Consider the following 25,163-nt stretch of genomic DNA (forward strand, 5'->3'; position numbering starts at 1 on the left):
ATGTTTGAAAACTAAATTTAAAACATGAAAATTTATTATTTTGACCTAGAAAATGAAAAAGTATGCCCACTTGTTTTCAGAAGTGCCCATGTATACCAGGTCAAAGTCAAGGTTCCTAACAACACGATTATACCTTGCGAGTTAAATTGTGAAAATGAACTAGTAGCTCGCCAAATGATAAATGATCATGTTCTCTAATTGATCAAGCCACACACTTAATTCTCACTAGAAAATGGGCATCTCCTCGTTCAGATAATTTGAACCGAAGCATATAAGCATATTGAAAAAGGAACTTTGAAATAGATTAGGGTTTTCCCTTATTTTCCCGAATGCCCCGCCGGGGATTTTGTTCTTCTTGATGAGTGCCCTCCATCTCTCCTTTTAACTTCATTAATTTGAGGAACCGACCGGAGAGTTTCTAAAATAACGCGTATAATAAATTGCTTCTGGTGTGGACCGAGGGCAGTCGAAGGAAATAACAAAAACGCAGGGTCATATGGGGGAACTGGAAAAAGAGTTGAAAAGGCAACAATGATTTGATTGAATCTAGAGATAAAATGCTGAAAAGCACTTAGTCTAGCAGAAGAAGGAGTTGACTCAGATCTCTGCTTCAATGGAGCCTTCTATTTGATCGTCCAAAAAACTAATTGGTAAGTTTGAATTAAAGTTTTCTCTTCTTTTTTTTATTCATTGCTTCAAGTTTAGGATAGCAGAGAAACAATACAATGTTTGTGAGTTCTTTTCCCCATTTTTAATTCTCTTTTGATATTTTGTTGGTAAAATCCTCTCCTGTTAATGGGTTTGTCATCTTTTTTATTAAATTTTTTATTTTGATTAAGAAAATGATGCCTTTTTCTCATCCTGTAATTTAATCGTGATGAGGGGGCAAGTACTCTTATTTAGTGGGTTTGTAACATAATTCTTTCTTTCTTTATTTCTTATGGAGAAAATCTTCCATCGTCTTAGCTTATATAATAAGCCTTATGGGTCTTCGATCCATACCTAACTAGTTTGTCATTGAAAACCACAGAATTTAATGTGAATTTTGGAGTAGATAATGTAAAAGGGAAGGATGTGTTGTGTATCGAACTAAATCGATGGGATTAATTTGATAAAGCATATAGAATAATCCACATTTTAGCTGCTTTCTGAGGGTAATTAGGTGATTGTATATCACGTATGTATCGTTGCTAACTCATGAATATGCATGTGTGTGTGTGTGTGTGTGTGTGTGTATTAGCTAAATCATTTAATGTACTGAAAATTTCATCATTTCATTGGTATGCGGTGTGAATCATGGCTTAAGTGACATTATCTTGTGACACTCTGATTTATAATCATGCTATTTGTGTTTATGTAGGTAGATAACTTGAGCATTGCTTCACTATCTTGAAGATTGCATAATGTTTTATAACAGGAAGGCCATAAAGATGGATGGACAGAAGAAACTGTTTGTCAGGTAATGCTTTGTGAATAAATGTAGTTCTGTGATCCAATATCTGTCCAAAATAAAGGCTTTGATCCATTTTTTTCTTAGCCTTATGCAGTGTTTTCTTTGATTACGTGTTTATGGATGGCATGGTTTTTTTCTGTTGAGATTCATAGTTTCTGCTGTTATCGTTTCTTCCAAATCATTACTTCGTTTTTATTGATATTCTACCTGTACTTTTCACCTTTGTTTTCTTTCTGCTGTCTTCACTTGGGGATTCTCTTTATGCCTTTAATCCTATGATTTAATCCTCATTTTCCTTTGCCTATTTGAATGTTCTCATTGTTACTTTAAACTTATATTTGTAAGCTCAAACAATTTTTTTGTTCGTCCTTATGAAAGTTGTGCATATTATAACATAATACATTCCTTTGCCTTTTCTTTTTTGGTTGGGTTTTTTAGCAGATTTCAAAATCCCATGTATAATGATCCAACACTTGAAGTTGAAAGTGGACTACTAGTAAATTTAAAGAGAAAATCTGATAGAAACCCAAATGGATTACACAATAAGGTTGACAAGGTCGAAGGTGATGAAACAAATAGAGAGGGTATTTTGGATCCAACGGGAAAAGCTTGGAATCAGTGGAATGGTGTATTTCTTTGCTCTTGTTTGGCAGCCCTTTTCATCGATCCTTTATTCTTTTACCTACCAGTTGTTGATGACTCAAACATTTGCCTGAAGATAGATACACGCTTAGCCATAATTATCACCTTATTAAGGACAATCACAGACATATTCCACTTGGTTCACATCGCAGTCTCGTTTCGAACTGGCTATATCGCATCTTCGTCCCGAATTCTTGGTCGAGGAGAACTTATTGTTAATCCATGGCGGATTGCGAAAAGATACCTTTCAAAGCATTTCATTCTGGATGTTATTGCTGTGTTACCTTTACCACAGGTTTTGCTTCTCTCATACTTCAATTTAAAAGTATTATTATAATGAAAATATTTCAGTGAAACCTTTTAAAACAGTATATCATTTTGATGCATAGTTAATGGTTGATAAAAGTCTGAGTTGCAGTTTTGACCATTATTTTCTATCAAGTTAACATTGTTATCATCTTTATACAAGAAGTCTACATGATGATAATGCAAACTCATGAAAGAGAAGAAAACAAGAAAGATATATTAACTTCTCTAAACCACTATAATGATTCATTAGATATGATGAAGATTATAACAATTGTTTATGTTAACTAGTCAATTCGAATAACAGAAGAAAATGAAAGAAAAGAAAAACACTTTGTACTCAAAATGGCTTGAAATTTAACCATGAACAATCAACAATGAGGCTCGGTGAAATTTCTTTAAAACTAGCTAGATTGCCTGGTGACCAAGGAGAAAAATATTATTACATGAAAGGATTGCAATGGAACAAAGAAGAGAGCAAATAAAGATGTTTTAGTATCTGGAAAAGAGTGACAAATGGCCTATGAGAGAAAGTCATGATATTACACTGAAGATATTGTCTCTTCTATGAGAATAATGAAAGATATGATAATACAATACTTGAAGGATTGCAATGGAACAAAGAAGAGAGCAAATAAAGATGTTTTAGTATCTGGAAAAGAGTGACAAATGGCCTATGAGAGAAAGTCATGATATTACACTGAAGATATTGTCTCTTCTATGAGAATAATGAAAGATATGATAATACAATACTTGAATACACCTGACAATGAGCTATGAGAATCTCATAATGTTGGGCGGAAATATGGAAACATGCTTTAAAGACTTGCTGAAATGCTGGGAAAAGCAATGCATGATTGTTGAAATAGATAAGGATAGTGAAAATTGCAGTTGGTTCTCTTGGATGAGGATAATGTAATTATGGATATTTTATAATATTTATGATTAGTTGAGAAGGGAACTCGTAAATTCATAATGGGTCTGGTTTGTTGATGAATAAATCTATTTGTAGGTTGTAATATGGGCAGTGATCCCACACCTGCAAGGGACAACTGCCGATAACACAAAGAATGCATTGCGTTTTATCATTCTCATTCAGTTGATACCAAGGGTCTACCCCTTGATCCAGCAACTTGGGAAGACGTCAAAAATCGTAACTGAGACAGCTTGGGCCGGAGCAGCATATAACTTAGTACTCTATATGCTGGTCAGCCATGTAAGTGCCCATTTTTTCATCTGTTCATTATCTAAGAGTCCATTATCATGTAAGATTCCATCACCATACGTTTAGTTAAGAATGCTACAATATATACACATTTGTATTTTTCATTTATTTACTTCCTAAGATTCTATTATTTATTTTTTGATGCTTTCTTTAGTTCTTTGGTGCTTGCTATTACCTTCTTGCTGTTGAGAGGAAAGATACTTGCTGGCGACAACAATGCGACAAAGATTGCAATCCAAAATATTTTGATTGTAGCGTGGATCAAAATGGCTACGTCTGGAACTCAACCGATCTTCAGTTACAATGTTCAGCCAATGGTTCCAATGACAATTTTGACTTTGGAATATATTCCGATTCTATTCAAAATGGAATCATAAGCACAAACAAGTTTGTCGACAAATATTTTTACTGCCTATGGTTTGGTTTACGCAACTTAAGGTGCAACCCCCTCTTTCTTTATTTTACTAAAAAGCTGTTTGATATAGTAAAATTTCTTAATTTTGAGTTATCGTTGACATATTTCTAAGGCTTTTTTTTTCAGTACTTTGGGACAGGGTCTGGAGACTAGTTCTTATGACGGGGAGGTCATTTTTTCTATTATAATTGTTATTGTTGGACTCACTCTATTTGCCCAACTACTTGGTAAAATGCAGGTGAAAGATAAATCGTCCTTGTGAATCCATTGGGATTTCTTTTGTTCAGTTAATTGCATTGCGATTTTTATATCCATAACTGGAATGATGTTTTAATTCCGATCTTCCACATTTGAATGAAATAGTTAGTATACATTCTGAAGTAGGTCAGTCCTTGGGACTTTCTTGTTAAAAACATGGTTCACATTTGTCTGTATTATAATCCAGTTTTATCATCATCCCCTTGCGATAGTGTCTTACAGCACCCTTTATATTAACAAAATATTATTCAACATTTAATGCATAATATATGTTCACACATTTAGCCTGGTTTTGCTGTTGTTGTTTTTTTTGTTTTTTTATGCGTTACTGTAATCTCTCTTCAAACACGTTACAAGTGATGGACTGATCATTTGAAAATTTCTCATCGTTCTTGCAGACTTACTTGCAATCCTTAACGGTAAAGTTTGAGGAAATGAGGCTTAAAAGGCGTGACATGGAGCAATGGATGCAGCATCGCCAAATAGACCCAAAGCTGCGTGAACAAATCCGAAAATATGAGCAATACAAGTGGCTAGAAACAAGAGGTGTGAATGAGGAAGAGGTAGTTCAGGTGCTGCCTAAGGATTTGCGCCGGGATATCAAGAGACATTTATGCTTACATCTAGTCAAAAAGGTACGTGTATCGATTCTTTCTCATAATTAGATTGTCTTTTTTGTTGGGGTCGTCTTAGCAGATACAATGCTCAAAACCCATAACAAAACAGCATTGTTTAATGTCGATTTGCACTTGAAATTTCCCATTCGATTCTGAACTCGAAGTAAGAAAGAGAACTTGCCAAATTTTGAGAAATTATAGTCGCTTCATTCTGTCTGACATCTCTTTTGGCAAATCCTAATAAACGATAAGAGGACAGACATCTGGTTTTTTCCATATTATCATATCTAAACAAGGTTAATAGACTTTTGGATGACCTAATACTAGTAATGATGTTGGCAAAAGGATATTCTTCTGTATTCCCAGACATGTTTATCTTTGCTAAGATACAGTAATGTAATATTTATTTGTTCATTTCTTTCTTTCATTATTCTATACGATATTTTCATTTGGATTATCTTGTTGAGTCCTGTGGAGGCCATTTAAGTTTTTAGAGGCATTAATACATGTTTCATTCTTTCTTGCTCTTTGAAAGATACGAAGCTTTCAATTTTCTTGTTAGTTAATGGTATAGTGAATGGATTGGTTTCATGAAGCTTGTAAAAGGTAATTTTTCTTTACCACACATACACACAAAATGATCGTTATTTTTTTCTTCTGAAGGCTTGCTCTTTGTTTGCCAGGTTGATTTGTTTGCAATCATGGATGAGCAACTAATCGACGCAATATGCGAGCGCCTTCAACCCACTCTTTTTACCCCAGGGACGGATGTGATGCGAGAAGGAGATCCGGTGAATGAGATGCTCTTTATTTTTCAGGGCTACCTCAAGAGCACAACAAATGGAGGAAGCGCCGGGTTATCAAATGTGGGCAAGCTAGGACCAGGCCTTTTCTGTGGGGAGGAGCTTCTCACATGGGCATTAGACCCTAAATCGGGAGGAATCTTTCCTTATTCAGTGCAAACCATAACCGCTGAAACCGATGTAGAAGCATTTGCATTGAAAGCTGAAGATTTGAAGTTTGTGGCAACTCGATTCCGACGCTTGCAAAGCAAACAAGTGCAACATAAATTTAGGTATTACTCTCAACGATGGAGGATATGGGCAACTTGCTCTATTCAAGCAGCATGGCGACGGTACCAGAGAAGAAAGCTTGATGAAGCTCGACGGAAAGAAGAAACTATGAAAGCTCCAATTGAGCAAGGCCAAGGAAGTGCTAACTTTGGGACAGCTCTCTTAGTTTCTCGGTTTGCTGTCAATGCAATGCGTGGTGTTCACCGACTCCGTAACCTTCACGCTGGTGAAGAACGGCTTTCTTACTTGAAGTTGCAAAAACCAGCTGAGCCTGATTTCTCAGTCGAAGACATGGATTGAGTTAAGTTTCTTTATAGATTTGAGAGAATATATAGAATGTGTTGATCTGTGTTGGAAAGAAATCATCTCAATTCAAGCCTCTCCATTGTAAATGTTAGTGCACATCATGGTCATGATCATTCACATTGGGAACATAATGCTATTTGACCCAAATTGTATGGCATTATTGCTGATTGACTCCTGACTTGTACCATATAATCATCCTTCAGTGGGTTTATCCATTACAAGATTTCTTTGAAGAACCTTAATCGACATATTTATGTAAAAATATTTTTAAAATACATGCGCATTAAACCATTGATACATGTTGACATCAGTCAACATAATGTAACGCGAGGTAGGATTGTAGCTTTTTAAAGACCTCTGTAATCTAATAGACCTTAACCAATGATCTATATTATCAAGCATGGGATTTAGATTGGGATGGATTTCCATATTCTTCAACATTATGTAGTTTATCATTGATGGCCCTATTCGCTAGTTGTCATGACCTCCAGGTGTATGTAATAGCTATCCATCATCTTCTAGCAACATTACAATGGGCGCATCATGACTTCAGGCCTTTGTGGTTCCATCTGAGGCACATCATCATCCTCGATGGGTGATTGGTTATGCTGAAAGTTAGCCTGTTTGTTATGTTTCTTAGAGGCACAACAAGATTTGGTAGCTTTGCTTGATTAAAGACAACAAGAAAATGCCCTCAATGGACTTTGCACTAAGTTCACGCCAATGTTGATGGTAAATGTGGACATGTGTATCACAACCGAAGATTTGAAGATGGTTAGTCATAAGAGGTTGGTATGCTTGAACCAAACGTCCTTATTAAGTTGATTATTAACTTTTTTAACAGATTCCAAATGTTGTACCTGTAAAAGGATGTCCTAGGAATTATGTTTCACATGATGTTCCTTTGTGAAATCTGATGGGGAAAGTTTGCTATCCACTTTACTATTACTAGCATCCTTTTCCACTTCCTGCAAAGAGTGATAAGGGTTAGCTTCAAGTAATAACACTGGATTAATCATTGTATTAGTTAGTTTAAAAACATGTTTTGCTGAAATTGTAGACGAGTCATCATTATTAACAACTGCTTGGTTAGGTATATGGTTCAACATTTGGACGTCACTTCTGACAATCTCGACCTAAATGACCAAATTGACGACACACAAAACATTGATGAGGCAAACCTTGATAATACACCTTTTGCAGCACCAGAGGTTTATTGATAAGTTAATTAGGTAAAGACATAGTTGCCGACAAATGAACATTTCTTGGTGCGATCAACCGAACTACTGGAACCCCATCCACTCTATCTGTCCCAAAAGCATGTCCATCACATGTAGCAATGACTTTACGTAGCAAAGCCCCAATGCGAGGAAGAACGTTACTCCACTCCTTCCTCAAACCAAGGAATATCGTCGTAAAAACCATACTAGACTCTTGATCCTACAAAATGTCATCCACCTTAACATTATGCAACCATTTGTGAAATGAAATCCAATGGCATGCACCTTCCACACTCACCTCCTTAATCGCTAAAAGCTTGCTGACAAACTCCTCACCTACCAATTCCACATGGTAGCATCCTCTAGATATAAATTGAATGTCGAGGATGTTAGCCACTTCCTTCGAAAAAGCAACATATAAAATATGTCGAAGAACCAATCTATTAGGTTTCGAACCCTGGACCTGCGCTACCAAGGAAAGGGCCTCCAACCTATGTACCTGTCCTACCACCGTGTGTTTATCCTACTCTGACAACAAAAGGTCGATTGACTCATCACACAAATGAGGCGATGGTTTGGGGGGGTGCACTGGACTCCCCTACTCACGTGTACAGTCCAACCATAGATGACATATGTGGTTGTTGTTAGAGCTAGCTACTAATGTAAGCATATGATAAGGATAATATAGATAAATATATAAGAGAGGAGAGAGAGAAATAGGGTGCCGATCCACCCAACCACCCTTGAGAGAAGGGAACGAGACAGACTCGAGCCTCGATTGGCATCCCATACCACCGTCGTACCCGCGTGCTCGCTACAATAGTTGATCCACCACAAGGACAGAGTCTCAACGTAGTCGATAATGTGTCAAATGAGGGTAGTTAGGCCTCATATTTATAGCCAGACCTAAGGCCCCCATGCAAGTTCACACTTGTCCTTAATGGGTTGTCTCAATCCCAAGGATTAAACATAATCCTTCCCTTCTTTACACTCTTGTTTAACCCTCACACTTTATCCACGTGTATAGAATACTACGGTACAACCTTACCACGGGATATTATATGGTCATGCCTGTAACAGTTGTTCTGTAAGCGACCTCCTGTTCTTGTTGTATGCACCTGTCATGATGGTTGCATTGTTCAGGCCTCCCGCTACTTGTTCTGTAGTCGTCTTTGCTTTTTGCATCTTGCCTTGCTTCAATGGTCTGCTTCCACAAACTTTCAACTAGGCACCCTCCAAGTGCATCATTTCAAATGCACTATTTTACAAGTGTTTTAATAGGATACTCTTAAAATTTACCAAAGTTCGTGAGCAATGTTGTAATCCTTGACGTTAACAAGGATTTTATCAATTACAACCATTTGGATATCTATAATGGCTTTCATGTTCAAGTTATGCCATGCAAGGATAATGAAAAGTGATTGGCTTCTCAATTTCTAAACCATTGTCACATTGCTCAAAAAATAGGATGCCGCAAATTGCAGTCTTCCACAAATCAAAGCTTGTTGCATCAAAATTAACTTCCTTGCATACTCAACACTTTCACCCAAATTGAACTTTGAAATTAAGGCAATTAATTCTTGAAGCTAAACTCTAAAAATCTAAAAAGAATTAAAACAGTTAGAAAACGAGATATTATTTAAAACTAACATCTCATAAACTAGAGGAAAACCTGATATTATTTAATATCTTGGACATAGAGGCGCACATAATGTCGCTCAAACAACTCTATAAGCCCAAAACCACAAGTTTGGTGCACAAATAATGTAAACCTGAACATAAGCAAGTGAGAAAATGTGTTTCCAAACTCAAGAGACGAATCTCGTCACGTAGTTCCCTAGTATGAGATTCACGTAGTTCCCCATTATAATGGAATACATGACCTCGTCCCAACTTCACCAATATCTACATCAATACCATAGGATCGATATCTTCAGGACACAATGACAAATAATGTAGACAATATTATATAGTTACAACAACACCTAGCTTATGTCAGCTTGATCTACCAAGCTTAAGGGAGAAAGCCTGACACTACATTTCCAAACTCAAGAGAGAATCTCGTCATGTAGTTCCCTATTATGATGGAATACATGACCACGTCCCAACTTCACCAATATCTACATCAATCACCATGGGATTGATATCTTCATGACACAACGACAAATAATGTAAACAATATTAGACAATTACAACAATACCTAGCTTATGTCACCTTGATCTACCAAGCTTAAGGGAGAAATCATGATGATGACACCACATTCTGGCACTACAAAATCTAAGCTCTTCTTCTAGTTGATGATATGACATAGTTGAGCTTGAAGGGGCATGTTTAGATATCAAGTTCAACCATATCCCTTGTGTGTGAACATACACTCATTGGGGCACATGTGTTCTAGAGTTTACCCTTGTAATAAAGTATGGGAGATCCCTTGCATTGAATAAAGTGGAGACTTTACGTATCCCTTTCACACTTCCAACACAAAAGGTTGGTTCGAATTTGTATGTGCATCTCACATAAAATGTTCTATGTGAACCAACCCGCTCACTTGCATCTAGTATCATTTGTTGTTTTTACTTGAGTTGATTAATTGTTTATCATCCCCCATTTCTTAATACATTGTTGTTAACTTGTGTATTTTTTTTTTTTCAAAATGACGCTACTTTCCCATTAGTTAGGAAGGATTATTAGAAAGAGACTATACAAGGAGGCTTATACACAAATTGGGGAATCTCCCTTTGATAGAGTTCAAGAAAATGAGACTATGTACATAGCCTTTCAAACTAACTACTTAAAGTAAGTAGATACCTAAAGCTAAAAGCGGTGCCCTTCAGTTTTGGCTAGTACGAGCCAACTTCTGGGGCCTACAACGAAGGGAGGGTGGCAGGAGGGTAGGAAACAACCAACGTGGGGGCTAGTAGTTCCACCTCGGGCCACTTCCTCCTTGCCTCACCATAGGCGTGTTCCGCCATCTCTGCCAAAAGCACAAATGGGCAGTGACCACGTCATTGGAGTGGCTACAAACCTTGTCCAATTGCCCTCGTAGGCAACTGATAAGCGCGAACCATATATCCATGATCACTTCCTCCGAGGGCCGTACCGGATCTTGGAAGACCTTTAGGCAATGTGCTTTCCATACATACCACAGGGTGAAGCTTGCGATCAACATCCAAATTTCCGGGAACCTAGGGGATGCGGATAGCAAGCCTCTCCTCTCTCTCACATAAGCATACACATAATGCCCACACATCCAAAATGTTGTGTATATATGTACTTGATCCTCCATAGAAGTTCTTTACAAAAACATGTAGATGATTAGGGCCTAAAATTACTAAGTTCACTTATGGAGCAATGGCTAGATTTAAGAAAATAATTGGACCATTAATTTCTCCAATCACATGGTCTTTGACAACTTAACAATTGATCTCTAATATGGCATTTGTATGTTGTCATACATATGTGGTGCTTTGGATTTTCCTTTACTCTTTGTACTCAATGCTTTTTTGCACCCAATGAAAATTTTACAAAACAAAATTCCCCAATAACTTCATCTTATTCCCAAAAAATCACCAATGTATTGCTTTGACATTTATTGTCACATCACGTTTCCCATACTTACATGAATCCACTTGTCTTCATATGTATTCAATTGTGCTTTGGTTTATTAACATGCCCTTTTTAAAAGGTAATACAATTTTCTGCCCTTGGGTCGTGGAGATGAAATTATGAAGTCATTTTTCCGAGAGAGAATAGTTATCATATATATATATATATATACAAATATATTGTGGTGTGCATGTCACAATATATATTCTCTCCAAAACCAAGAAAAATATAAAACTAGACCCATTGTTGTAGACTTGAAAACCTGCTTCCTCGCAAGACATAAGCTTTACCACTACACTATTATTCTAACAATTATGCACACACAAAGCCAATGCTCCTTCATGTGATGTTGATCCACTATTATCGTTGCATGTACTATGTTCTCTCCCACTCCGAAGTAAGCTCGTCATCCTATTCCACACTCTCCCCCCATCTTAATAGGTATTGCTAAGCTTATCGTTTAGCACATTCATTTGTTTGCTTACATTTTTATGGATTTGTATAGTAAGCCTACCTCAAACAATCTCTAATGCATGGAATCACACTAAAAACTGGATCAATACCTCTCTCTCTCTCTCTCTCTCTCTCTCTCTCTCTCTCTCTCTCTCTCTCTCTCGCAGACACACACAAACACACACTCTTTAGGGGGAGGGGGGTATAGACTAAATTTAGTTGCGAATACTTCAAGGCAAAATAAAACATAGAAAGGAATAACAATAACAAATATCTATTATTATTATGATTTTGATTATTTTGCCGGGCATCACGTTTACAATGCGATTTACCGATGGTTATACAAGTGGACCTTTGTATTTGCTCATTCGATTATTCGAGAACCATATTCCTCTCATCCTCCACCTTTTTTTTAACCTCACACACTCTTTGGGGGGGGGGGGGGTTCTTTTAAAGATTTTTTTGGAGGGGGGTTTTAACTTTTAACACACTAAAAATTTCTACATCGATGTAGGACAAACCAATCGGGGATTTTATTTTTTGAAACAAACGAAGGAGGAAAAACAACAATGCCGATGGATTAAAAGTAATGGATACGAGAACCAATTGTAGTTGAAAATGTAAGAAATAAAGTGGAATCACAAGCATGACAGCAAACACTAGTAGCAAAAAGAGTAGAGCCTTAACGATGGTAATAGCAAGAATTAAGGTGACATGAGTAATGATTAGGCTAGAAATAGGTACCATTAGGCTTAATATTGGCCATAATTAAACAAGCATGAACTATGTATGATGATTTCGGTTATGGATGGTAATTAAGTTAATTAGAGCTATGAATTAAGTTAAGTTAATTAAGTTATGAATTCGAATTTCGTAGTATATAGTTAGTACATTGATACATATTATGATAAATAATTATATATATATATATATTTGCTTTTATTTCGTAAAGCGGACTTGAGCGTTCTATTCAATCGGCTTAAGTTTTGCAGGTCTCTCCTCCCGTCTCTCTCTCTCTCTCTCTGCATCAGAACTCTCTTTCTCTTCTTCTTTCTTTCTTTCTTTCTTTCGTCTCCGTCGCCATGAGTTGCGACGAGCTCAGCGCGGACTACAGCTGTGCTTATCCAGACAGCTCTGATGTGGTTGAATACTGCGCAGACGACGAAGAGGTCGATTCTCGCTTCAGCCACGATGCAGATGAATCGTCTCACACAGTAAGTCCTCCTCCTGCCTTCTATTCTTTTCCCTTTTCCACGTTTTTGCTCTTTGTTCGTAATCATCATACCTATCTTTTGTTTCTCTTTGCTCGTAATCATCATAACCATCTTCTTTCTTCTTTTCTTTCTGCATCGTCTTGCTCTTTGTAATGGATGCTGGATTGATCCTCCCTTATGATGCATCGTAGCTTGAGATTATTTCTTTCAAGCCTTTTTGATCTCGTAATGCTTGCTGGATCCATCTTTTGTTTGTGTTATATCACGTATTGAGTTCCTTTTCCCTCTTTTGTTGTATTGAAAAACATCCCCTATTTAATTTCTTCTCTTATATCGTAGTACACGTTCATTTTCTCCCCTCTCTTACTGTACTGTATTATGCGTTCCTTCCCTTTCCTTTTTTCTCCTTCTTCCTCTTTTATACTGTATTTCTCAAGATTCTTTCCTTTATCGATCAGGTCATCACAAAGGAGTCACTCCTCTCTGCACAGGTACACTTCCTTTTTAAAATTTCTGAACATGAATCCATCTTAAGTGTACTGTCAAAGTTTGCTAAAACTGAAAAAATAGGTTTGATGGGAAATTGAGGAAAAATCTCTGCTAAAAAGGTAGTATATTGGAGAGTTATTATAAAGGGTTTTGTGGAGCAGGTACTAAGATTTTTGATCAATAAGTGGTCAGACTTGGTTTAAAAAGCTCGAGGAGTAGTTGATTCAAGTGGTCTGCAAAAGTAAACTGTCAATCCTTGCTAGAGACAAGTGTCGGAGATGTAGATTTCAGAATTTTGTCCAAATTACTGTCAAGGTTGTTAAAAAGAGGCCCAAGGGGTAGCTGATCTGGGGATTTTGTTAACATGGTAAAAAATTCTGATTGAAAAGGAGAACCAGGAGTGTAGATTCCAGGAATTTATTTAGTTTTACTGTCAATTCTTTAAGATGGAATTTGAGCAGTAGAGTTGGGACTTTTGTTCAAATATACTGCCAACCTTTGTTAAAAAGAGGCTTGAGGTGTTGTAGAGTTTAGGATTTTGTTCTCTGAATGACCTTTTCTGAGCAGGCGAGTGACATGAAGAAAGTGGCGGATATGCTTGGCATAAAGCAGCAGCATGCCCGGACTTTACTTATCCACGAGCGGTGGGATGTGGAAAGACTTTGTGGAAACTTTGCAGAGAAAGGCAAAGAAAGGCTGTTTTCAGAAGCTGGCCTTCCATTGCATGCTTCCTCGATCTGTGCTTGTAGTAGCAGAGACCCCATACGCTTGGCTCATCCTTTCACTTGTGAGATATGCTTTGATGAGGTTTTGCCACAGGCTGTAAGCACGATGGACTGTGGACACTCATTCTGCAATGATTGTAAGAGACTTGTTTTCCCATTTGCATTGTTGTATTTTATGCATTGTCGTAAATTGTCTTTGCAAGGACCTAGATCTTTCATTTATGCCCTTTTTTCTGATTCTGCAAAATATCTGTGCAGGAATGTGGGGAACCATTGTATAATACCATGTTCTCTGATTATGCATGCTATCTTTGCGAGGATCCTAGAACTTTCATCTATGAATTTCATCGTTTCATTCAGGCGTTCTTCTGTCTTATTGTGTAAATTGGTCGTGTAAGGATGTAGGAACTCATTATACCATGTCATATTGTCTGATTGTGTAAATTTGTGTTTGCAATGACCGGGAGATCTCCAAGCTTGTCTGGTTGTGAACATTGTTTTTGCAAGTACCTAGGGTATTGTATATCAAAATGTGTTTATTTGCACAAATATCTTGGCAAGAATCTTGGGATTATATTCATGGCTTTCAAGCTTCCATAGTTTATTCATGTCTTTGTTTGATTGTGCAAATTATCCTTATAAGGATCGAAGAAATCATTATATGATCAATGGCGATGTCCTATCATCTTATTGGTGCGAAATATCTTTGCTAGGATGTCAGTGATCATTACATGATGCCATATAAGATTTTACAAAATTGTTTCACGAGGACCTAGAGCTGGTTTTGTACTGTGTCATTCATGCCATGTTCTATGATTGTGCAAGTTTCCTTTGCAACGGAGCTAGGTAATCTTTTTATTATTTCTTGTTATGTGATTGTGCAAAAAGTGCCTTTTCAAGGATTTGAGTCATTTTTTGAAATGGATGATAAGAATCATTATACCATGTTTTCTTGTACAAATTGTCTTTTTATCGACCAAGGGAATCATTATCTCATGCCATGTCTTAATTCGCTCAAATTCATAATGTTTTTTTATGGTCTCCTTTTTATAGGTTGGACTCAGCATTTCCTTGTAAAGATCCGTGAAGGCCAAAGTCGCCGTATCAGGTGCATGGCACATAAATGCGATGCAATTTGCGATGAAGATGTTGTTAGAAATCTTGTTTGCTTGAAGGATCCAGAGGCCGCCCAAAAATTTGAGAGGTTTCTCCTTGAATCATATATAGAGGACAATAGCAAGGTGAAATGGTGTCCGAGTATCCCACATTGTGGAAATGCTATCCGGGTGGAAGGGGATCCATATTGTGAAGTCGAATGCATTTGCAACAAGCAATTTTGTTTCAATTGCACAGCAGATGCGCATTCTCCATGCTCTTGTGTGATGTGGCAATTGTGGGATAAAAAGTGCAAGGATGAGTCGGAAACTGTAAATTGGCTGACAGTTAATACGAAACCATGTCCAAAGTGTCACAAACCGGTGGAGAAAAATGGTGGATGCAATTTGGTTGGCTGCATTTGTGGACAAGCTTTTTGGTAAGCACTGCTAATTTTCTTACAGCACTACATTTGGATGTAATCCTAAAAACTTTTAATGATAGCAGCACTTCATTTGAATGTAATCCAAAAAACTTCGATGGACTACTTTAGTCTAATGAGTAATGGATTTCCCAGAATGATTTTTAACTAGATTTCATTTGGAAACCAGCTGGCTGTGTGGAGCAGCAACAGGAAGAGAGCATAATTGGACCAGTATTGAGGGTCATAGTTGTGGTCGTTATAAAGAAGATAGAGAAAAAGAAGCTGCTAGAGCTGAGAGAGACTTGAAGCGTTACATGCATTATCACTTGAGATGGCAAGCACATATGGAGTCGTTGAAACTTGAAGCCAAACAAAGAGAAACTGTGCAGGACAAAATTGCCAAACTCGAAGCGAGTGAATCACTGGTGAAGGACTATAGCTGGCTTACAACAGGTTTGCAGAGGCTTTTCCGTGCACGCAAGGCTCTTTCTTTCTCATATGTTTTTGCTTTCTTCATGTTTGGCAATGATTTATTCAAGGATGAGATCACACCAGAACAGAATGAAATTTACCAGAATTTATTTGAGGATCAACAACAGCAACTTGAAGGAACAATTGAGAGGCTTTCAAAAGCTATTGAAACACCATTTGAATTTAATGTTGATGACAGTCGGCTTGCAGAAGTGAGGCTACATATAATTAATTTAAGCACACTTACGGATACTCTGTGCAGGAAAATGTAAGCTTCATAAATCAATTTTGGTAACTGCTGAAACACGCCATTCTCATGATAAATGAAAAGATTAGCATGATTGCTGCAGGTATGAATGCATAGAGATTGATCTATTAGGGAAGCTGCAATTGGCAACCCATCACATTTCAAAGTATGTTTCCAGTGGTGCTGTGAAAGCTTTAGAGATCTCCAAGCCTGATAATAGCACAATATCCATGTCAATCTTGACAGGTTCGCCTATACATTTTAATACAGCATGTAAACTTTGTTGTTTGTGTCTATGGTCAAAATGAAGAAATTTCACATGTAAGCTTATATGGGCATGCCATCTTGCCTTGCAGTCACTCAAGCTTTTTCAAGAGGGGGTATGTCACTGGGTGATATTTTGTTTTTTATGGTGCTACTTATTTTATTTGCCTTGTGCACCCATAACTCTTGGAATTGTGCAATACTATATTGCGGAGCTGGATCCTGAGATTGGAGTTACCTCTAGGTTTTGACTTGTGTGCCTCTGTTCATGAAGTCATAGCTTATAATGTCCCTTCGGGTCAGGTCAGGTGTAAAGCTATTTAAAAGCTATAATTGAGCAGGGTAAGATTTTTCTTTTGAAGGGGTGACGTTTTTCATGAGCAAGTCCTGCCTTGCCTTAGGCTTGCACACCCATAACTCTTGGAATTGTGCAATACTATAATGCGGAACTGGACCCCTAGATTGGAGTTACCATTAGGTTTTGACTTGTGCTTTTGGTTGTGAAGTTGTAGTTTATAATGTACCTTCAGGTCAGGTCGGGTGTAAAGCCATTTAAAAGCTATATTGAGTGGTGTAAGATATTTCTTTTGAAGGGGTGACACTTGGCATCATAAGCAAGTATTGCCTTGCCTTATTCAAACAAGCGTCTTTTGTGATGTAGAGCTCAAAATCTACCTTTAGAGCTTACAGGGAGACATTTTAGAATGATCAAATCAGCATGTTGCTTACCTAATTTTCCCTCTTTTCTATTGTGCATTTGGGTTTCAAGTGCCATGAAGCTCTGCTTTTTGGTTTTCGTTGCTTGAATTGGCTTAAACCAGTGGCTCTGTTTTTAGGATTTGGGCTCTATCTTAGTGTATCCTGGCCGTTCTTTATCAATAGAGACATGGAAAGAGATGATAGTCTTTGGTACCAAGATAGTGTCATCTTCCTTGCTGAAGATGAATGTAACTTTATAGACATTAAAATTTAGTCTTAGTGAGTCCAAAATTTTAAGAAAAATCTACTTTGTTTGAGAAGATCTCTTAAATACTGGACTTAACCTAAATTGGTGGTTCGATTGGGGTTTTACCACTCCCTTTGGAAGTTCTAAAGTTTCTTTATGTCATCCTCTGAAGTATGCATTGTTGAATAACAGAGATGACAATGGTAGTAATAGATGAGACATATAACACACGACATAAAAATAATCATTGCAATAAACTAAAAGGAAAGGTTACAGCTATGAGCAGCTGGAAAGAGTGTAAGAAGACTTGCCTTGCGAGTATGTTGAAGAAAACAGGTCCAAGTGGGCATGCAAATGAGAAACAATAAATGGCTGAAAGTGGGATGATAGAACAGACAGTGGGTTCCAAGTGAGCAGTGAACAGCTATTTATATAGGCATCAATTACAGTAGTTAGCTGGTTGTAGACCTCCATTAAGAGGGTATAGTCTCTCAACTAGGTCCCTGGAACAGAGGAAATTAATTCAGCGAGTCATAGGGGAAGGAAACCTGTGACACAAAATCCCCTCCCCGGCAACTATGTGTCCACTGAAATGGGGATGAAGAGATGGCATGTTGGAATGGTCTGATGAGTGTGGATCAGGGATCAGAATTTCTTTTAATGATTTTTTGCCCTTAATATTAAATCCCACTTTTTTAGTGTTCAGTTTATTGGATGTTATTATCAATAAAATTTACGTTTAAAAACGATCAAATTTGGCTAAGATCCATTTTATCAATGTTCAGTTTGTTATGTTTATTAATAATAAACTTTTAACTTTTCTAATGTTATATTTATGCGGAATATGGTTTCTTCCTCCCATCCCTGAGATGTCCCTGTGGATATGATATCTTTGTCCTAGTCACCCGTTCCCTGTCCTCATGACATGCTTGTCCCAGGAATCTGTCCCCTGTCCCACAAACTTTGAATTGTTGTAGACTGTTTTAAACAATGAATAATGTAACGTGAATGCCTAATAAGCTACTTCTCTAGTCATTATCAACAGATAAAAGCCATTATCTCCCGCCATCGTAGGCGCTTCCCTCGTGTTGGAGATATTTCCATTCTGGATCGACCTATGCTAGAGATCCTTCGAAGACAAAAGCTACAATATACCTAACTTGAGAATCTCACATGTGCCAAAAACCAGATTCCCTCGTTTCTTTTCTTTTCCTCGTATTTACTTTTATATTTACTGTGTAATATTTATTTTATTTTGATTTGTTCTCAAAGAAGAGACAACACTTAAGATGTAATCTCTTATTTGGTCTTATAGGCCATTTTGGCCTCTTAAAAGACGTTAATATATCTTTCTTTCTTTCTTTCTAGCAATTAACTTCTAGGCTGTGTATGTCCCTACGGATGACAGTTACAACTTATCTTTTCCATGAGACAGACAATGGTTTTATTTGGATGATGGTTCAGTCATCTCTGCCATCACAATCTACAACTTGCTTCCTTATCTTTGTGAAGACCACAGTCACTGGGGGACAGAGAATTATGTAGAAATCCAATGTGTCTGAAACTCATATGATGTGTTTGGCACGTTTTTGTGGGTTACAGGTGCAATGGCTGTCCTCCAGGCCAAAGCTTCATCTGCTTCTGCGAGCTTTCTCTAAGGTTGGTCCATTCCCTGCCTTGATTACTCTCTAGGCTGATGACATGTCCACGTCTGGGAGCTCTCTTTGGGTGACTTCCTTTGAGAGATGTGTCAGGATCTCATTCTCTGGAGCTGCTCCTTTCTTGGCTTCTGTTAGTTAACACATCCAAATGTACATTCTCAAATTTATCCAAGCCAGTTCCTCGGCCCCATTGCATCTGCCAAGTTACCAATGAAGTACAATGACTCCATCAATAGTTTGTCCACCCAGTGTTCCATGTCTATCTGTTGGAACCCTACCTGGTGAATTCTTTTTGGGACCAAATATCTCTACCTTGACTAATCAAGATTGATGAACATCTCTGAAGTTCAATATAATTTGGGCTCCAATTTCCTGGTGTCACCTTTACTATTTACTGATTGGGAGTGCTACTCCTCTAGCGACCATACTTGGAAAGCTGCAGAGAAATTTTCCAATGTTTCTGAAAAAGTTGTATACCTTCATCACCGCTATCTGAAGAAACCTAGCCTGAGTACTCCAGCTCTGCACCAAGCATTATTTCACAGTCATCGTCACTGGGGGATAGTGTCACAACCATATGGGTATTATAGTCATATGTATAAAGATGTAATAGGAAGTTGCATGAAACAGAGTTCAAACTTGCAACTTTCTAGTTGCAACATATACTCCATTGCGAGGTTGACTACCAATACTTCTTGAAGGTATAAGACATCATCTTACATCCTTTCAGATCATATCTATCTAGCTGTTTCCGAAACTCCAGGTTATTGGTCCAGCAGCTTTCACTCTTCCCAATTACCTAAATTGGGTTACTTTTAAACCGTTGCATTTATATTTGTACTGATTGATGTGTAGTATGAGGTCTGATATAGAAGATGTGTCCCTCAAAGGAGTGAATTAATCCTGGAACCGATGGTCGATCTCACACACTAAGCATTGTGTGTCCAGATGAACAGTTATAGAGAATTATTTCAAAAGAAATTTTTGAAAAGAGCCATACATCTTCTCACACTGGATCCCTTTATAATGCCACGACCTAGACCATAGGATACAAGCATTGGGCAATGGTATATTTACCATGGCATGCCTTAGCACCAAAGTTTAAATTTGATGAACTTGAGATAATTCCTGATATTGAGGATATTGCTTATCTTATTGAAATAGTGAATGCAGAAAATATTTGAGTCAAAAAAATACCGAAACAGAAATAAAGATGTAGTGTATCTTTAAGGGAATTCTGTTGTGTAGGAAATTGCTGCATATGCCTATCTTGCAGAAATTTAGTAGAACTATTTTAACAACTATATTTGAAACATTTGTTGTAATTGTTTATCCATTCCTTAAAAGTGAGGGATTCTTGGCATAAATGGAATAGCTTTGCAGTTCTTCTAAGTTCTTCTCCTGAGAGTTGATTTTATTTATTTAGAATTGCCCTTCCGATTAATTAGAAGTTCTTCCCCTGTGGGTTGATTTTATTTATTTAGAATCACCATTTGATTATTTAGAAGTCGATGGCTAAAGTATTTTGGTTTTCTGCCTCTGCCCACATAGGCAAATCAAGGGGTGATGTTGAACAATTAGTTTCACATGTGGACAATCTACATCCACTTCTTGCTCACAGGTCATTGTGCACGGCAGACACCACAATTGTGGTCTACCGAGGCTTTCAGAGATTAAGTTCCTGCACATGTTAGGAAATAAAGTTGTCAGTAAAGCCCTTCTCAAACAAAGAGCTCTTTTAGATCTCCACTTATATTAGGATTGTGTTTTCTATGCTGTACAACTTCAAAATACGCTTCGGCTGCAAACCATCTTACACATAATAAATATGGTTCAAATTAATGCCATATTTATTTTTCGAAGATATTTTGTTTGTAGTATTTATTTTTTGAAATTTATGTTGCCAAGCAAATCATACTGTAGGTTCATGCATGGGGAGGGGTTAGGGCACTGCTCTGCCTAACTATGCATCTGACAATGACAAGCAGTAGTAGTCACTGTTTATCCTCTCCCTATCCTGTATTAGTGCTGGTATCCATCACAATAGTGTAAGCTGGCAGTGCACATGCCAATTGATGAAGCATTGACCTCATTCATCATGATATACCATTTATACACATGACATCATTTTCTTCTTTTATCTTATTATATTTTACACTGGAAACACACACACACACACAAACAAACATTTATGTGTGTATATATATCTATAATGTCTACATCAATCATAAATTAGTCATATATACAATACCTGTACAAATATGATAGTTAGATTACGGCAATGCAGCCATTTGCCATACACTGCTATCAACACCAATCTACCCCCACCCCCACATACAAAAAGTATATTATACAGAAATGAATTTCTCATCATTTCCTACTTTGTATTGTAAATAGGTTGACTCATGCTGATACCACACTTGCATCCTCAACTTTAATAACGTACAGGATGACATGTACATTACAAACATATGGATTCTAGGCTCATCTTAATTAATGACTTACACTTGAAGTGACAATATAATAACTTAATTATCCTCAAATTGGAGTGTCTCAGTGTAACTCTAAAAACACTTTTGCTACATGATTAGAAAATGAAAGGAAATGAATACATCGATTGATATTTTAGCTGGACTGTAGATCAAGGAAAATGCATATATGTGATGCTGATTGGCATTCATTTCACATGCTTATTTTAATGTGACAGGCACTGAAATAACTGAAGAAGAAAAAATGATGCGACAACAGTTGGCTGAGAAAGACATGCAGAAGGATCAACTGTCAGCTTCCTTTGTATTACAGCAGCGGCACGACTCTGTCCAGAGAGCTGGTAAATCTGTATCTGGACGAAAGAGGCCATGGTGTGATATAGATCTTAATTTGCCAGTAGAGGATTGGACAACTTCATCGGATGGTTCAAGTGGGGGAGATGTCTCTGAAGACTAATCAGTGATTATCACATGGCAGTTATCTTCTTTACAAAAGCTTTTTCACGAAATCATGTGCTGAGTTTACAGAAATGGACTGATATTCCAGGACATAAAAGTGGTCAAAAACAAGAATATTGTGCAAAGCTGGGAGGATATATTTGCAGAAACAATTCGAGCCAGGGAAGAATCATATCCCCCTCTTCCTCCCCCCCTCCCCCAAATTTCAAGTGGTGTACATTCTTCTGGAAATTGTTGCTTTCGTCACAACATTTGGTCATCATCGTCCTTATAATACTGCTCAGGTCTGTGGTGGAGTTTCCAGAGGTTTTAAAGGTTGTGTGTCAAAAGCCCAAGGCTTTATATATATGTGCCTACGGTGGTTTGACTGGTCAAATATATGCCAAAAAAGTTCAGTTCATGTCCAGCTATAAATGTAACTCTGTAACCATTTTTCGGTTAATAAAACAAGGCTTAAGATGCCGGACATGTTCTGTTTACTTCCTAAAGCTGTGCAGTTACAATTATGAAAAAGGAAAACAACATTGTTCAGTATACACTATTGGTGATCATAATCTGACGCAGCTGTCTCTGCTTGAGAACCAAAGTTTCGACCAGTATAGAGTACTGCTGCTTGTTTTATGATTTTTGCATTACATTCAACCAATATATGAAATGTTTGTGAATATCTGGTATGACATCTTTTTTGTTGCCAACATTAAATTTGTTTTTAGTCAGACCATTCATCAATTCATGAGTCGCTTGCTGGTGAAACATGTGATCTATTTACTAAGGCAATGAATTGTGTAATGAAAACATGCCAAACAAGTCGCCCCTTATATTGTTCACAAATTAAAGTGTTTTCTGAATGTTTTGTGAATAATAAGAGATTATGTTCTCAGAGTATAGTCTTTGTGGTGAAGACTTTTTTGGTGCATGTGTTGTAGAATTCTCTTGCTTATGATTTTCTGATGCTGTATATACAAGCCCTTGATTAAGAGTAAAGTACCTTAGGAGTTGCTGAATTTGTGCCCTTGCTGTATAATTAATTCCACAAGTGGTTTTGTTTTTGTGGACATAACAATAGCTACCTATTGGAGTGAACAATATTGATGCCAAAATCTCAAATTGTTTCCAAATTGTTTCCTATGTAATAATAATAAACATCAAGGGATGGCAGCACAAAAAGTCATCATGTGTGCCGATCCAACACCCCACCTATGTAATCACCAATGTAACTTCAACATAGATTACCATTGATTTGTTACTAATAGGTAATTAGTTGTTGAACGTAGCTACTATGAAATTTACATTTTTGTAAAGAGGTTCAATAAAATGTTAAATTGATCATGGAAGCCTCAAAAACCTTTACCTAATGCTAGGATTGCCAAGTTGCATGTGAGCACTTCGTAAGTGCATGCACACTTCTTATGCATTCATATTGTCCTTTACCTTGCCTCCACAATTGCTTCGGTTGTCAAGCTTGTTGCAAATAGGGATATTTTTGGGAAAGGCTGATTAGGGTAAACAAGTGTGTACCCCTCCAAGTCCAAGTAAATAGAGGAAATGGTTAGGACTTGGAGAGGGTTTGTTGGTCATTTGAGAGTGCAAAGAGGCTTCTATATTTGAGACTTCTGGTTGTGATCTTGCCAATGTTTGTCGTTTATGTTGAGTTGTAGAATTTTGTGTAGTTTGTTTGCAACAAGTGTATGTGTCGACCATCTCAAAGTGGTATTAAAACTTTGACAGTTCATCTATAACCACTTAAGGAATAGCCTTTGGAAGATCCAAAGAGCTTACAAGGAAGTTGAGCTGGTACAAACAAAAGAAAGGAGGAAGAAGAATCAAAGGAAAGGGGGAGTTTTTGCACCAAGCTTCCATATCATTTAAAGATTCTGTTATGAATATGTAGATGGCCACAACCAGTCAGCCCGTGTAAATGAGAGACACAAGAACCAAGACAATCAAGAAATAGTAGACAAGAACAAAGTATAGAGACACATAATTTTAACGTGGAAAACCCTGAAAGGGAAAAACCACGAGAGTCCACAAACTCTAAACAAATCACTATGGTAAGAGGAATACACAGGAAACTCTAAGGCAACAACCTTGAGCTCCTCTTTGTCTGGCGATGGCTACAGAGTTACAACTCTCCCTCTCTCTCTCTCTCTCCTATACACTAGTTACACTCGTTAATACACTAGTTCTAAAAAATGCACACACACCTTACTAAATGATTTGCCCTAGGTGTATTTATACTAATACACACTATGGGCTATTTACAAATATGACCCAGTCAACTTTGGCCGATTCGGCTATTAGCCGAGTCGGTTATCGGTCGATTATTAGTCAGTCGATTTTTCGGCCTCGATTGATTTAGCTATCGATTGATTCAGCTGGCTATTATCCGACTCTTCAATTGATTGGCTTCAGGCCGATCCGTTCGGTTCTCCATCCTATCCGACTTGTCTTCTCCCAATCCGGAGGGACCAGTTTTCCCAACAAACTCCCCCTTCACTCCGAGATGGGGTAGTTCACCAGTCCGACTCTTTGTCGGCACACGCTCAGCCTCTCTGCAAACTGCACCTTCGTCAACATATTCGATCTGTTGTTGTTAGTGTGGATCTTTACTAGAGCAAAATCCATTTCTTCTACCCTCTCCCTAAGCCAATGGTATCTCCTCTGGATGTCCTTAGACTTGGAGTGGTAGGCGACATTATTTGCAAGGTGGATGGTACTTTGATTGTCGCAGTAGAGTCGGAATTCCTCTTGCCGAATTCCCAACTCTCTGATAAATTCCTTCATCCAAATTATCTCCTTCCCGGCTTCTACAGGAGCCACGTACTCCGCTTCTGTGGTCGACAACACCACAACCTTCTACAACCTTGATTGTCACGAGATGGCTCCCCCTGCACATGTCATTACATACCCTGATGTGGACCAATTGGTACCCATATCAATTGATATGTCTGAGTCAATAGGGTTTAGGGGTTACCTAAGCCGAATCAAAGACACACTCAAGGTGCCTCTCAGGTACCGAAGAATCCTCTTTACTACAACCCAATGTTCTCTTCCTAGATTGCTCATATACTAGCTCATGACTCCGACTGCGTATCCGATATTCG

At 37.7% G+C, this 25,163-nt stretch overlaps 2 protein-coding genes across 3 annotated transcripts; both read left to right on the forward strand.

Annotated features, from left to right (window-relative positions):
• Positions 1-462: 462 nt before the first annotated feature.
• On the forward strand, positions 463-6,586 carry LOC147864626 (protein CNGC15b-like). 2 transcript variants are annotated; one of them, XM_087318734.1, is made up of 8 exons: positions 463-650; positions 1,361-1,459; positions 1,895-2,390; positions 3,414-3,617; positions 3,781-4,064; positions 4,168-4,279; positions 4,698-4,934; positions 5,600-6,586. In XM_087318734.1, exons 2-8 carry the CDS (start codon positions 1,404-1,406, stop codon positions 6,287-6,289), a joined length of 2,079 nt encoding a protein of 692 aa, XP_087174860.1. In that variant the 5' UTR covers positions 463-650; positions 1,361-1,403; the 3' UTR covers positions 6,290-6,586. The 2 variants fall into 2 exon arrangements, with proteins under 2 accessions (XP_087174860.1, XP_087174861.1); XM_087318735.1 differs by having other exon boundaries at positions 1,418-1,459.
• A 6,017-nt stretch (positions 6,587-12,603) lies between these two features.
• On the forward strand, positions 12,604-22,724 carry ARI2 (RING/U-box superfamily protein). Its single transcript, XM_087318736.1, has 7 exons — positions 12,604-12,789; positions 13,248-13,280; positions 13,846-14,140; positions 15,057-15,537; positions 15,710-16,261; positions 16,344-16,486; positions 21,819-22,724. Exons 1-7 carry the CDS (start codon positions 12,658-12,660, stop codon positions 22,055-22,057), a joined length of 1,875 nt encoding a protein of 624 aa, XP_087174862.1. The 5' UTR covers positions 12,604-12,657; the 3' UTR covers positions 22,058-22,724.
• Positions 22,725-25,163: the final 2,439 nt, after the last annotated feature.

Source organism: Azolla caroliniana, unplaced genomic scaffold (genome assembly GCF_043228905.1).
Source record: "Azolla caroliniana isolate FFs.n. ecotype wild unplaced genomic scaffold, voAzoCaro1.0.p SCAF_4, whole genome shotgun sequence".
Taxonomy (NCBI): domain Eukaryota; kingdom Viridiplantae; phylum Streptophyta; class Polypodiopsida; order Salviniales; family Salviniaceae; genus Azolla; species Azolla caroliniana.

Excerpts from the sequence above, each read along its gene's own strand:
- LOC147864626 (XM_087318734.1), top strand. The coding sequence starts at position 1,404 with ATGTTTTATAACAGGAAGGCCATAAAGATGGATGGACAGAAGAAACTG. Across the intron at positions 4,065-4,167 it reads TTTGGTTTACGCAACTTAAG|TACTTTGGGACAGGGTCTGG; the intron begins GTGCAACCCCCT and ends TTTTTTTTTCAG. Across the intron at positions 4,935-5,599 it reads GCTTACATCTAGTCAAAAAG|GTTGATTTGTTTGCAATCAT; the intron begins GTACGTGTATCG and ends TTTGTTTGCCAG.
- ARI2 (XM_087318736.1), top strand. The coding sequence starts at position 12,658 with ATGAGTTGCGACGAGCTCAGCGCGGACTACAGCTGTGCTTATCCAGAC. Across the intron at positions 16,262-16,343 it reads GATACTCTGTGCAGGAAAAT|GTATGAATGCATAGAGATTG; the intron begins GTAAGCTTCATA and ends TGATTGCTGCAG. Across the intron at positions 16,487-21,818 it reads ATCCATGTCAATCTTGACAG|GCACTGAAATAACTGAAGAA; the intron begins GTTCGCCTATAC and ends TTAATGTGACAG.